The sequence below is a fragment of the Tinamus guttatus genome, unplaced genomic scaffold (assembly GCF_059628265.1).
Source record: "Tinamus guttatus ecotype Peru unplaced genomic scaffold, ASM5962826v1 Tinamus_guttatus_pri_ptg000153l, whole genome shotgun sequence".
NCBI lineage: Eukaryota > Metazoa > Chordata > Aves > Tinamiformes > Tinamidae > Tinamus > Tinamus guttatus.
In genome coordinates, this window is record NW_028288687.1 from 702,489 (window position 1) to 717,384 (window position 14,896).

Below are 14,896 nucleotides of genomic sequence, written 5' to 3' on the forward strand. Positions count from 1 at the left end.
CTGTCTCTGCTTTGGTTCCTTAGATAGTTAATGACACTGCATAGTCCCAGTTTTCTCCCCATCCCCAGAAACACTGTTTGCTACCTTGTTTCTGCAAGTATGTTCCAAGCAGGAGGGTTTAAATATTGAAAAATTTCTAATTACAAAGCCAAGTAATGGCCAGAGGCAATCTTACACATTTCTGAGTCACAAGCTGATCAGAAATCTGACAAAAAAAAAAAAAGCAGAGAGTGAAAGATTTCAAACTACTTAAGAGAATCCTGATACAAAATCAGCTACATACTGTACATCCATGCTTCATCTTAATGTACTTAAGCTTTATCTTAGTAAGTTCCACACAAACTGTTATGCAAACATGTTAGGTGGGTTTTTCTCTATAAGTGGTAACTGGAAATCTGCAGATTAGTACCTACATTTGGTTGGCTTTCTAGTGAATTAACTGCACAGATTAATAAATAAATAAATATCTGCATTAATGCCATCTATTTTCTGCTTATGTCATTTGTCTTACTGTATGCCTGCCCACACATTAGCTTTTCTGCACCAGACAATGTATTTTAATTCTGTCTCCTTAACAGAATGTTCACATTGTTTCTTCATATTCTCCCCCGACTTGGTTAACTTTAAATGTGGCTAAATCTGAATTCCAAAGACCAACAAATACTAACACTTGCTGAAAGAAATGACAGTTTTAGGCAAAAATATAGCAAAAGAGTTTCTCTATCAGAAAAAATGAGAAGCAGGAGGCATATGGGGAAAAGCCCTCAATAGGCTAAAACAGATAGTAAGGTAAGTAATGAAACATGAGTATATAAAGCAACAGAATTATGTATTATTTCTCCACGCTGAATGCCGACAGCTTCTGGCTGAGCAACAAGAAAACACAGGAGCGACGGCAGTGTTATGTGAAAAGATCTCCCCCCTCACCTTATTAGGAGGGCAACTAGACTCATCGCTGTCTTTAAGCTATAGAATAAATCCAACTTTAGGGTTCCATACACTCTGTCGGTTCAAATGCAGCCAGAAAATTATTTACTAATTACCTAGGGACTGGCAGGCTTCTCCTGCAGCCACTGTAAAAGCACATTGCCAGGATAAACTCTGCCTCATGTGCTCTAGCTAGTTCAACATACAATATAATCATCAACATAATCAAAAACAAATTTGTACCACTGACCTAGGAATGAAAAGGTACGGCCTTTCTGATCAAAAATCACTGATTGGAACCTTCTTTCCATCTCCCAGAAACTCAAAAACAGGCTTGAAATTCTACTCCTCCATTCCCAAATATAAGCACACTAATCATCACAGATTCTTCTCCCTAAAGGGTTCACCAGCTGAAACCTTCTACCAGGCAAGAGAAAACCTATTCTGCATCCTTTTACACAAAAAGGCAGAACATCTGATGGTCTGCTTGACCATGATCAGATACAGTGAGAATAAGGAGTGTTCCTAGATTTGTCAAATTAAAGGCCCCATGCACCAACTTCAGAATTCAGCTATACCAAAAATAGTGATGCTACTCTGTGCAAAACAAAAATAAATAAATAAAACAGTCAAAGAATATACAAACCTTGACTCAGAGGACCAAAGATATTTGGCCAGAGTCTGGAAAGGTGGCAGTAAACCTAAAGGCTGAATGAGCAGCCCCAGTAGCACCATTCCCTCCTCAGTCAGCAACAGGTATGTTCACACAGTGGACAAGTCTGGAAAGAACTGTCAAGGACTTCCCCCTAAAAAGGGGCATCACCAGTTCAGGCGAGTTCAGCATAGCTATCCCACCAAAAAAAAAAAAAAAAAAAAAAAGAAAACCCACAGCAGCAGTATTGCAGCTTCTATTTTATTAACAGACCAGAAGCACCATAAGGCATCCTCAACTAAAGTCGTATTCATTTGTCACTTACTGAAAGCTGTAACTCACCAACTCCAGGGGAAAAAAAAAAAAAAAAAGGGAGAAAAAAGTTCTCTGAAGAACATAAATCTGTGACAACAGTAGACCATCCTCCATAGACAGCAATATGGACACTACTATTGGCATGCTTTCTAGGTTAGGCACGTGCCTAAGCCACAGGATAGGCACATTTAGCTAAAAAGATACTGTGCTTTAGATAACTGACTTGCAAAATTAAATGTGGGCTTTCCTTTTCATAAAGCACCCGCATCTGCCCTTTCTATCTCCAGCTAGAACCAATGTCTTCTCACCTATTTTGGCACCGGCAACCGAGACCAAACTCACCCACTTTTCTCTTTTCCCAGGTTATTTAGGCTCCCCCACTGCCCCCCTCTTCACTCCACACGCCCAACCACCTACTCCAACTTCCCCATCTCACCTTTCTCTCTCTCGCTAGTTTTTTACTGCTTACCAATTCTCCTAGTGCCATTCCCACGTGAACAAAGCCTCCCACTTTCCCTGTTCCTCTCATTCTGTTGCCATTCCCTGTTTTTGGAATTGCCATTTTCCCGCCTTTCCAAAGATTCTTCTTTCGCTCCTCCCATCAAGCAACTCAACCAAAAAGTACTACTTTTTTTTTCTTTTAATTTCATTAGCAATTCCTCCATACCTCCCGAAACAACCCAGACCAGGTACTAAAACTGCGGTCTCTAAGCTTCACCAGGTAACAATCCTACAAACCAAACCCCACATTTCAGGAGAGGGCAGCTGGTTCCAGGGCTTTCCATTTAAACAAACAAACAAACAAAAAAAAGCTTTTGGCCTGCGGACAGGCAGCACCGGGGGCTCTCCGGGGCTGCCCACGAGCACGGGTGAGAATTCACCTCGTTGCTTAAAACAGCTCCTCGTTTCCACGGCCCCGCCGCTCTTTCCCTCAGCGGGATCACTTATCCCTCAGGATCCCTCCGTCTCCCGCTCCCTGTTTAACGGGCGGCGCGACAAGCCCCTACGCTGCCCGCTCCGCCCCAACCGCCGCCCCGCGCGCTTCCCAGGGGCTCCTGTATCCCAAGGGCTCCTGTATCCCAAGGGCTCCTGCTTCCCAGGGGCTCCCGCCGCGTCTCCTCACGGGCACAGCGCAGCGCGCGCTCCCCGCCGCCACACGCCGCCGCTTCCGCCTCACGCGCCGCTTCCGCCCAACGCCGCCGCCGCCGCAGCGCGGGCGCCGCACTGCGCATGCGGGGGCGGCGGGCGCGGCGCATGCGCGGCGCGGGCGGCGGGAAGGCGCCGTGTGCGCACGGCGCGGCGACCGTTGGGGCCGTTGACGCGCCGAGAGGAAATGGCGGGCGCTGCTGAAGAGAAAGCACCCTGTTAGCACAACCCCCGGTTTAATGAGGGGAGGGCTCCTTTATATTTTTTTTTATTATTACTACAATTTTTCACTGAAGGAGCAGAGCAGGTGGAGGTGGCTGGGAAGCAGCTCCTCTGAGGGGATGTCTAGGAAGCAGCTTGGAGAAGGAAGATCTTACCCAGGGGCCTCTCTTTTACTACCCTTGGCTTCCTATACTCTTGTTTTACCCTCAGTAACACTTTTAAATATCATAAATAATCCAAAATAAGGCTTTACACAAGTTACCCTTTAAAAGAGGGCAGCCTGTGACAAGCTTTTCATTGCAATGTTTTTCTCCTGGCTGCATGTCCAGATGAGTTTGGGTTTTGAAGTTGGTTGAGCACTAAGCATTTTTTTAAATGTTGATGTTAATGTTAATATTGAGGTTTTCGTGCCCAGACCATCCCAATCACCTGAAATGACACTGTCTTTGGAGTGGGATCTCAGGACTGAAAGATTTAAACCATTTAAACTAGGCTCTACAAAACAGAAATACGGTCAGTGGGTACCTGGTGGGTAGCATGTATCGTATGTCAAAATAGAAACATTAAATGAACTAGGTGACAGGAAAACAAAACCCTTCATAGATTTTCTAGCATGTACTAGCTCTTTGCAAAATATCTAAACATGAGTCAACGTACTTATTTGCGCTGAGTGTTTGCTTCAGTATTGTGAACCACTAGCAGTGGCACTCAACAGTCTCAGCTATTGGCGCTCCTGGGTCAGAGAGCGCCTGTAGGTAAAGGAATAAGTGAATGCTTTGCTGGCCTCTCAAGGGGTATCGCTGTGCGTTTGGAGCCCTATTGGAAATGGCAGATGAAAACCATCAAGTCATTTTACAGATTGTACACAGATCTGTTAAATTCAATGACTTTATTGTCTCAGATATTAGAGAAAATGCCATGTGAAACGAACACAGACCTACAAATCCATCGGCTACAGAAGTAAAAGTAGAAGACATGAAGTGGACAAGATGCTTTGGGGCATGAAGACCACTATCTAAACAACTGGCACGCAGCTCGAACTCACATCTCTATTCTTAAAATGACTTGACTTCAGTTGTAGGAGAGTTAAGCCTCGTGAATCCCACAGCTGCTTGACCGTAGGGTGTTATGCTTAGAAAATGCACTATGTGAAATGAATTCCCTGTCCATCAGCCTCGCTCCCTCGGCGTTACCACGTAAGCAGGAGTCGCAGAGCTGTTTCTTCCCGGGAACTTCCTAAAAAATACATGGACATTTGCCCAATGGATTGGATGGAAGATTAGCGAAAGGGAGAGCATCCACGGTAAATCAGGATTTTAATTTCTCTTCCCACCTCCTGTAGGCTTCCGTTCTGCTTTTCCCTCAGTATTTCGAATGTCCACAACTCACTGGTGCCTATTGCGGGGAGACCAGGGAATGCAGCAGGATTAAGCGAATCTCCAGACCCAAATTCCAATTGCGCCCCCCCCCCCCAAAAAAAAAGGGCAGTTATGTTTTACCTTACCCGTTATTGAGCATTTTCCCTACGGCTTTTCGCTGTGGAGCAATCTCCAAGGAGAGCTGGCACCGGAGTGCGCGCTGCACATTCAAGTGCATTATTTCAATTAGCTCGGCTCTCTTTGTTGCAAGGTGAAATCATTCACTTCCCGGGAAAGCTTTTTTATTGAATGCTTTCTAAATACTCGCATTGGTCACGTTGCCTGAAATTGAGTCTCTGTCACTAGTATTTCTGCAGTGACTTTGACCAGATCAATGACTGGAAAAGGCATTAAGGACACATTGATACAGCGGGGTAGTAGACAAGCGGGGCTTGATTTTGGTTCTCGGTAGTAAGGAGAAGCCGATAATGATCACAGAAAGGGCTTTTCTTAACCCTTTACTTCCTCGGGAAGTTTGCAGGCTCTTTCCCTTCCTTCCAGCTCCAAGGGGTGATGTGAAACTGAGCGGTGGCAAGTCAAATATCTCCCGGCTATTCCATAAATCCGGAGTGAAATGCGATGAGAATAATGCAAACGTCTTTGCTAGGGCAGGCGGGAGCCGGGGACTCTTGGAAGCATCTCTGGCTGTAAAAAGTTGCTTCCCAACTCTGCAAAGATTTAGTTCCCGGGCTGAGCCGCGATACGGGAGCGAGTGGGGAAACAAACTCCAGGGACGTTTCCAACTGCACATTCACAGCCTGACCTTTTCCCGGGCTCTCAGCACTATAAAATCGCACGTAAATTAGCGGGCACGTTTGGCAGGCGGCAAAGGGAGCTGGTTCAGGCGGAGAGCCGCAGTGTGAGAGCCCTCGCACTGACACGTCCTTCCAGCCCCAACCCCTTCGCGTCTTCATTTTTGGAGCAAGAGTAGGAGCAAATATTTTATTTTCGGAGCCACTAGCACAGCCTGCACGAAGAGGGATTTTTGTTTTGTTTTGTTTCTCCCCGAAGCGTAAGCATATAATAAAGTAGTTGAAGAGGCTCGGTTTTGTTTTCTGAAATCCACTGTAATTCTCTGCACCAGCCTCGGCCGAGGGACTTCTCTGTCTCACGCTGGACACTGGGAGCCCTTCGTGAGACAGAACCTGTCTGAGACCAGAAATTTCACCGCTTCGTTTTTTTTTTTAATATATATACATATATATATATATACGAGCCTTTTCTCCTTTTTTTTTCCCCCTCCTCGTCTTCTCTCCCCCTCCCCATGTTGTTGAAGCCCGAGAGAGCGGGGATTTAATTGAACCCGGAGGTCAGGGACTCTCCTGCTCACATCCCGTGGTCTTAATAAAACATCGAGGTGCCTGTCTCCCCGGCGTGCTTACTAAACCCCGAATTTATAAAGTTTACTTAGTTATTCAAAAAGATTAAATATCACCTTTTTTGATGGAAGGGGAAGGCTCTACCTTACTGACCTATTTTTCATTTCCGATTTAGGAAAAAAAAAAGGCAGGATTAGCATGAATATTGCATTTCCAAGGACCTCGCCGCTATTAAATAGACTGTTAAGTGCATTTTATGGCTGGAGAGCCTGTTCCCTGTTCGGTCGGGGGGACGCGCTAAGTTCATCTCTAGCTGCTACATTGAACATTCACTGCTTAAAATACTTCCTGTGCATGTAATGCCCATGCTCTGCGTCTCTTAAGTACATAACGCTTCATGTTTTAGGGCGAGGAAAGCGTAATTCAGGGGAATCTCGGCAGCGACACCGTTGTCGCTCGAGGAAACGGCCGCGCAAACGGCTGCGCTCGCCCAGCCGGGCGTTTGTCGGCGGGAAACGCTTCACAAACGCGGCCCTTTCCCGGCGAGCTCGGAGAGAGGCAGATCCCGTCTCGGAGCGGCTGGAAAAGGGGGAGACCCCGGCTCGGAGCTGCTCGGCCCTTCCCCAGGACACGAGCAGCAGTGACCAGGGCCGGGGGGACGGCGGGGGGGTCCAGGCCGCCCTCATTCCCCCGGTGCGGAGGATCCAGTTACTTTTAATACACCCGGGAGACCAAACATGACACGTCTGATACTAATAGGCATCTGTCACCAGCGCTGTCAAGTTTTGCCATATGCGCCGGCCTCTTGGTGGAAGTAAAAAGAAAAGAGAGAGGAAAAAAAAAGAAAAAGAAAAAAGAAAGAAAGAAAATAAGAAAACGGGACTCTCCGTTGTCCAGTCGCGGCGCGCCCGCCGAGGGGCACGGGGGGCTCCCGTGCCGGGGATGCTCCGGCCCCGGGATGCTCCGGGCCCCGCCGCGCCCCCTGCAGGTCCCGGTTCGACACTGCAGCGGCGGCCGGTGCTCGCCTGCCCCGGCCCGGCGCGGCCCGGTCGCCCGCAGCGAGACCGAGGCCGGGCCCGAGCCCGGGGCGGCCGCCCTCGCAGGGTCCGGGTCCCGCTGCGGCCTCACTGCTATGCGCGCAAAAATGAGGGGTAATTTTATAAGGAACAAAAGCCCGGCGCAGGAATGAGGCCCGGCTCTCCGGTGTCGCTGGGAAGCACCGGATCAGCAGCTTCCCGAGCCCGGCCGCGCACTCGAGAGGAGCCTCTGCCCCTTTTCCCATGGGAATCGGTTAAAAATAGCGGCGGCCCCGCGCGCGTTGCGCGGCGCGGGCTCCATTTGCTGCTTGTGCAAAACCGATTAGCCGGACACAAGTGGGGAGCGACCCGCGACGTTTATAGCCGCCGAGCACGAACGGATTTAGACCCGTCGAGTTTTTCCTTGCGAAGAGAGATTAAGAGGGTGCCCATGTAGGGCCCGGCCGCGGCGCCCGGGACACCCAATCGCTCCCCGCTTAAGATGACGGTTTTTCCTTTTCGTGTCAGATGATTAGCGAGTCCTTATTTATCAAGTTCAAGCAAGCTCATCGCCGGGCTGCTTGTTTTATTTTAGAATACACGTATGCCGAGGTATAAATATTTACTTTGGAAGAAATAATATTTACTGCTTTTGGAAAGCAAGGGCACTTCCCCCCCCCGCTTTTTCCCCCTCTTTTTTTTCCTATTGTTTTTAAATGCATATCTCTGCGGATATAATACCTGAAATAAGTGATATATTCTGCACTTTCGGGAAGGAAAAGAAAAAAAAAAGAAAGAAAAAAAAGATAAAAGATGCCCGCTTGGTCTCGCATGCATTTTATGCAACCGATTTTTTTTTTATGCGACCGATTTTTGTTAACAAAGCTGGCGTGTTCCCGGGCGCAACCGCGGCATCCGCGCCTGTTCTCGGAGGCGACACAAATTAAACGTTTCGGGAAAAAAATGAGCACGGAAAATTGCCAGTGCGACACTAAAGGACAGATTTCCCAATATCTCGCCTTCGTTTTGCCGAACTATAGTAAAAAAAAAATCGGTGTTTTAGACACTGTAAGGTGCTGCAGCGAATTACTTTCCTTTTGGAGTCGTGGCCCCGAAAATGCTGGGAATCCTCCCTTTTGGCGGCTCGCCGGGCCCGCGGCGGGACGGAGCGCGCCGTTCCCTCTCCTTTTGGTCCGGCCACCAACGAAAAATCCGCGCTCCGACCCCGCATGAGGCGCCGCTTCCAATTCGCCTGCAAAATAAAATTAGTGCCGTCGTTTGGGTGGCCCACGGGGAGTTTATTTAAAACCGTTTCCCTTAGAAAGAGCGGAGAAAACTGCCTTGGAAGTGCCGATATTCCGGCTGGGAAGCGGCCGCCGAGATCGCGCGTTGCTGATCGTTAATATAGAAACCTGAAGTCAGTTTTGGAAAAAAAAAAAAGAGAGAGAGAGAGAGGAAAAGGGGGGAAATAAAAGAGTACATTTGAGGGAATATTACTCCCCGTTTTAGCGCTGTCTCAAGGCTCCCGGTGGGAGCCAAGGTTAATTTTAAGCCGCCGACCCGATACCGCGGTGGCCCGAGCCCAGTGAACTGCAGAGATTTCTCCGCCCGCTTCCCGGCAAAGCTCCGCGCCGGAGCTGGGACCCCCAAAACACCCAAACGGGGAGAAAGAGGCACTGGGGGCGAGGAGGAGATCCCACGGTTCCCCCGGCCCCTCGCTACGCGCCGGGCAGACACACACGGAGCAGAGCGGTTTAAAAATTTATTTACAAAGTTGTGTACAACACGAAGGGATAACATTTAGAATACATATATTCATTCATATATAAACAGACTTCTATAATAGAATGACAGGGTTTTCGCCTTTTTTTTTGCATTTTCTCCAAAATTCTTTTTTTTTTTAAATTTCCCCCACCCTCTCTCCTGTTTGCTCGTTTGATATTTAAAATCTCCCCCTCTTTTTTTTTTCCCCCCGATACCACCATCCGTTTAAACCTGCTCGCTCGTTTCGCACGAAGCAGCCGGGAGCGTCGGAACCTTCAAAAAAAGCGAAAGTTCGTAGCCCCCTAAACCCCTAACCGTGATGCGGCCTCATCATTATTAATTATTATCATTAATTATTTTTTCCTTACAAAAATAAAAACCCCCGAAAGCGACGTCAGCGGTTTCCCATACAAATATGTACAAGGGCCGGCGTTGGTGCCCGGCGTTACCTGTGCCGCTCGGCTCCGCGGCGCCGTCGGGGGGGCGGCCGGGCCGGGCCGGGGCAGGCCGAACCGGGCCGGGCCGCGCAGGCCCCGGGGCTCCCTATTGCGCCGGCCACTTGGCCTGCACGGCGGCGGCGGCAGCGGGGGCTGCGGGCTGCAGGAACTGGCCCGAGATGATGTTCGTAGGCACGCTGAGAATGGGCGCGATGGCCGCCGTGGTCCGCGCCAGCGCGAGCGGCTGGTGCGCCACCAGGCCCGACTGCACGGTGACGGGCGGCCGCAGGAAAGTCTGCGCGCTGGCCGCCGAGCTGGCGGCGGGCACGCCGATGATGTTCTCGATGCTGAAGGACGGGCGGCTGCTCGGCTCCGACTTGATGATGGAGCCGGCGGCGCCCAGGCTGTTGAGCTGCAGCTGCAGGCTGGGGCTGAGCTGCGAGTTGAAGGCTTTGCGGCTCAGCTCGCTGGACGGCAGCAGCGGCACGGCGGGCGGCAGCATGGGCCCCACGGGCGGGATGTAGGGGTACTGCAGCGCGGCCGGGTGCGCGTAGGCGCCGGGGTGCAGCCCGTAGGGGCGCCCGTAGGGCCCGGCCAGGCTGTAGGCGCCGAAGCCCTGCATCATGAGCGCCGTCTGGTCCCGCAGGTGCTCCTGCTGGTGCCGCTTGAAGCGCTTCCTGCGGCGCAGGAAGCTCCCGTTGTCGAACATGTCCTCGGACTGCGGGTCCAGCGTCCAGTAGTTGCCCTTGCCCGGGTTGCCCGGCTCGCGGGGGATCTTTACGAAGCAGTCGTTGAGCGAGAGGTTGTGGCGGATGCTGTTCTGCCAGGCGGGGAACTTCTCCCGGTAGTAGGGGAAGCGGTTGCTGATGAACTCGCAGATGCCGCTGAGCGTGAGCTTCTTCTGCGGGCTCTGCAGGATGGCCATGGTGATGAGCGCGATGTACGAGTAGGGCGGCTTCACCAGGCTGCTCTTGGGCTTGCTCTGTCCCGCGCCGCCGCCGCCGCTCGCGCCCTCGTCCCCGCCGCCCCCGCGGCCGCCCTCGGCCCCGCCGCCCGGCGCCGCCTCGGCCGGGCTGCCGCGGCCACTGCTGCCGCTCTCCGCGCCCGCGCAGGGCTCCGCGGGCAGCGCCGCCTCGGCCGCCTCGTCGAGCGGCAGGCGCGGCAGCGCTCCGGGGCTGCCGGCCTCGCCGTCGCTCTCCTTGCCCAGCCCGTCGTCGCCCTCGCCCACCACGTCGATGTCCACGTCCTCGGCCGCCAGCACGGTCTGGCCGGACATGTCGCCGCTGCCGCCGCCCGACAGGGTCATGCCGGGGCCGGGCGGGGGGCTAGAGCGGCGCGGCGGGGCATGCGGCGCCCGCGCCCCTCACCGCCGCCGCGGCGGCTCCCGACGGCGCCCGGCCCGGCCCGCGGCGCTGCGCGGCTCCGGCGCTGCTGCCTCTGCGGCCCCGGTCACCTGCGGCTCCTCGGCCCGCTCCTGGCCGCCGGCATCCGGGAAGGCGGCCGGGCGCCCGTCACCGCTGCGGCGGGGCGGCGCGCATGGGGCCGCGCCGCCTCCGCGCCCCTCCGCGTCTCCTCGCGATTATTATTATTATTTTTTTGGTGAATTCCTCTCCCCTGGCGGCGGCAGCGGCGGGCGGGGGGGGGCGGGCAGGGGGTGAGCGCAGGCGGGGGCGGGGGTCGCGCTCGCCCCTTCGCAAGTGCCGGTGTCCGGAGTGCTGATAGATTACTTTGCCGTTAAAGATATACTCGGCGGCGGCGCCACGTGACGCCGTGACGTCACGGCGCCCCGCCGTGAAGTCATGCAAAAACTCGGGTGGCTTCGTGCGCTGTCAACAAAGAGCCGCGGCCCCCGCGCCGCCCCCTCGGCTGCAGCCACGGCGGGACCCTCGGCGACGACGAGCGAGGCAAGCCGCAAAGCTGCGCGTTGCCCTGGCCTTCATTTATTTATATTTTGCCATATTTTCCTCCTTTTTTAATTTATCTTTTCCGCCTTCCCCGCGGGGCAGCGCGCTGAGCGGGTGCGTCCCCCCTGGGAGCGCTTAACCCCCCACCCGCCGCGCTCTGAACTCACTTTTCTGCCTTATTTTATTTTTCTTTTTTTCCCCCAGACCTAGCCCCAGCTGCCGACGGCAGGTCCGAAAATGGCTATCGATTAATCTATTAGCTTAGGTGCGGAGAGAAATAATAATAAAAAAGACGTAAAATAACAAAGGGAAACTATAAATAAAGAAGCCTCTAGCCGCTTCCTTTTTCTGTGTATGTATGTATGTAGTTATTTATTTGTGTCCCCCCCTCCCCAGGTGTTAACGACTTAATCATTGCGGGCGTTAGCATGAGAAAAAGTCGGAAATGAGGCAGCGCGGGGGGATGCGCGGCCGCTCGGGGCGGCCCCAGGTGAGCGCGGGCCGCGGAGGGGGCGCGGAGGGGCCGCGGGCTCCTTTGTACCGCGCGGGCCCATCGGAAACGCACCCCCTCCCCAGCCCCCCGCGTTATTGCGATGGCCGCACGTGTTGTTGTCGTTTTGGGGGGGATTTAAGTAAATACAATGAATTAGGGAGAAGGGGGAAAAAAAAGTCGCGCGGCCGAACAATTTCCAATGTGTGGATTTGTTTTTTGGACGTTTAGAAAAAGGCAAATTGGCGCCCCGCTCCAGCCGGGTTCGCTCCGCGGCAGCGCAGCGCCAGGTCCCCTCCTTGCGCCGCTGCGCTTCTCTCCGCGCCCCCTGCCCCCGGCTCATTTGTTGCGCTTTTCCTCGACACCGTAATAAATAAATAAATAAAGTCCATTAATTAATTCGCGCTGCTAATTACGGTACCGCGGCGTGGGAAAGCGGCGCTTCCCTCCGAGCTGCTCCGCACCCCGGACTTCAGCTGCCCGGGCCAAGTTTACAGAAGGATTTAGGAGCCCTTCGTGGGGGTCGGACTGGACACGAAGGATCCTTGCTGCTAAAACCATCAATTCCCCTCAGCAGAAGCAGGGAGAGAGGAAGGAGGAAATCGCCCCACTGAAATCCAGACCCCAAAGTTTCCCCGCTATAACGCGGGGGGTGAGGGGGGGAGACAGCTAGAAGTTTGGCCCTAAAATAATAAAAGCAGAGGTGGGAACCGCTGCCCTGACAGCGCCAGGGAGCGGAGAGAAATATGGATAGATGGATGAATAGATGGATGAATAGATGGATGGATAGATAGATGGATTTAGCAACAGGAGAAAAACAAACTGTACCCGCGGATCGATATGGAGTCAGATAGAGACGCGGCTCGCACCGGGGGAAGAGCAGCCGCAATAAGTTATGATCGAGAGGGGGGATTAATTGCAACTCGATTTGACTCTGCGATTGTAAAGCCGGGGGGCGAGAGAAAAATAAACCCGGAGGCTGCAGCGTGGCGGGGCAGAGCTGGGGCAATTCCTGCTTCTCTACTCGTTGTAAAGGCGGGAGAGAGCAGAGGTGCCCCCTGCCCTCGCCTCCAGCCGGTTACTTTCACTAATGACTTATATAAATCGTTGACCTGACCTGGATTAAACCTGCGCTGTGGCCGGGTATAAACGTGCGAGGGAACAGAGGCGCTCGCGAAGCAGCAGGGAGGGAGGTGCGAAATCCTGGCAAAACAAACAGACCCGAGCGGGGAAATCCCCAAATCCCTGGGCCGGCGGGAGCAGCGGGACCAGTCGGGCCTGGCCGCCCCCCGCACCAGCCCGGTGTTTTCCCAAAATATGCAGCTTTCCAATCCCCTTCTATAGATGTTCTTTATCTATCTATAAAACCTGCTATTTGCAACCAGTGTTTTTTATTTTTCCCCGACTCACTTGTAAAGCAGGGCGACCCCGGCATTAAAAAAATAATAATAAAACAACAAAAACAAAACCCCCCAAACGAAATCGGCCGCGTTTCCAAAACAGCGCCGGATTTATTTGTATTGGAGATGTACAAACACCCATTCCGCAAAAGGCAACACGTTTAATTAACGATGAGAGAGCAGTTAGGGGGCAGAAAGCTAGTAAAATTGCGTGATAAATTTATGGCATTGTTAGCGTGCTTTTAATTATGGCTATTATGTTAATTATTTCGCATTAGCATGGAGTTATCAGCGGCGTGTCAGATTTAATCAAAACGAGCCTTTCTCTCGGAAATTGCGCTTTTCCAGCCGCCGCGAGGAGGACGGGGGGTCCCGCGCCGAAGCCGCTCCCCTTTTATTTATTTATTGAAAAACGCATAAATGAAGGGTTGTGTTTTACAGCGAAGCGAGGGGCTGCGCTTGCAAGGAGCCGAGCGGGAGCGGGCGGGTTTTGCGCTCCCGGAGAGCGTCGCTTCATCATCCCGGAGCCTCCGGCAAAAGCCGGGAATGGGAGAGGAGGAGGAGGTTGGGGAGGGGGGGGCTCAGGATCCCCCCCGCGCCAGAGGGGGCCCCCGGCTCAGCCCTGCGCGCCCGCGGGGGTTGCGCTGCCCGGGACACCCGCGATGTTCCCCGCGGGGGGTTTCCACGCACCGGGGCCGCCCCCGTGGCGGGGGTGGGGGGGGGAGGTCTCCGCAGCGCCGCCCCCCCCGTTCCCACGGCCGCGGCGGGGATGCGGCCCGCGCAGCTGCTCGCTTATTTTTAGCGCGTTTCCATTCGGCCGCGTAATTTTAGAGCGATTCATTATTTAGCCCCAGGTCGCCGGCAGGGAAACCCAAGCTGGGGGGCTGGCACGGGAGGGGGGGTGTTTGCTGCTCCCCTCCCGCATGTCCCCCCCCAGTGCCACCACGGGCCGAGGCGACAATGTGGGTGACCGTGGACCCGTGCACATGAGCCACGTGTCCTCACTGCCCCGCGCAGGGCTGGGCCCCCCAGGGCTCCCCCCGAGCCCCATTTAGCCCGTTTTGCACTGCAGGTTTTCATGCCAACACTGGGGCCTGCAGCAGCCGCAGCCTCAACAGCAGCAAGGCTGGGAGTGACAAGGCCTCCGCTGGCTTCGCTGTCCCCATCTGAGGCATCGCTAAGTGACAAAACCCCTTGTCCCTCCCAAAGCTGCTCCTGCCCCATCCCGTCACCTCTGCATGGGGGCAAAGCCCCAATAAACCCATCTGCCAACACCAACACACTGGAGTTTTACCCATTACAAGGGTAGATTCCCTGGATACCCACCCAAGAAACATTCCTGTTGCATTCAGGATATGCCTGTGTTACCAGACCCCCGTGCGCTCATGACTCCCGGTTCAGAAGGAGCCTCCGCACGTTGCTTTCCCCGCGCTGGCTTTGCAGCCGCTGCTCTGCCTGGCGCGCAACACCCCCGCTTCCCTTTATTAACCACGGCGAGGCGAGCAGTGAGTTATCGCGACCGTTAATAAAGTTACTCCGATAATATTTTTCCCCAAGACGTCGACTATTATCGATAGGGAGCGGCTGGCATCCCCGCTCGTGCTGGAGGCCAGCGCAGGGCCCATGCATCAGGCACGCGCCGCAAACGGCGCCTTGGTGGGACGTAAGTGCCGCACGGGCCTTTTATGGGCCTTCTGCCGGCGCCTCAATTTTACCCAGCGTGCAGGTTAAAACCCAGCCTAGGCATTTATGCAATCAGGTCCGTTTGGAAAACTCCCCGTGCGCCTCTTCACCTGGCAAACCAGGTCGCTCTTTACCTGGAGAGCACCGTAATGCGGTTTAGGGGACTCTCTTTTTCTCCGTAAGGAAAACACAAGCTGCGGAAG

The 14,896-nt window shown here is 53.6% G+C and overlaps 1 protein-coding gene across 1 annotated transcript; it reads right to left on the reverse strand.

Annotated features, from left to right (window-relative positions):
- Nucleotides 1-9,314: 9,314 nt before the first annotated feature.
- Nucleotides 9,315-10,522, reverse strand: FOXD3 (forkhead box D3). Its single transcript, XM_088522392.1, has one exon. The coding sequence runs from the start codon at nt 10,520-10,522 to the stop codon at nt 9,323-9,325; it is 1,200 nt and encodes a 399-aa protein (XP_088378518.1). The 3' UTR covers nt 9,315-9,322.
- Between the last annotated feature and the right edge of the window lie 4,374 nt (nt 10,523-14,896).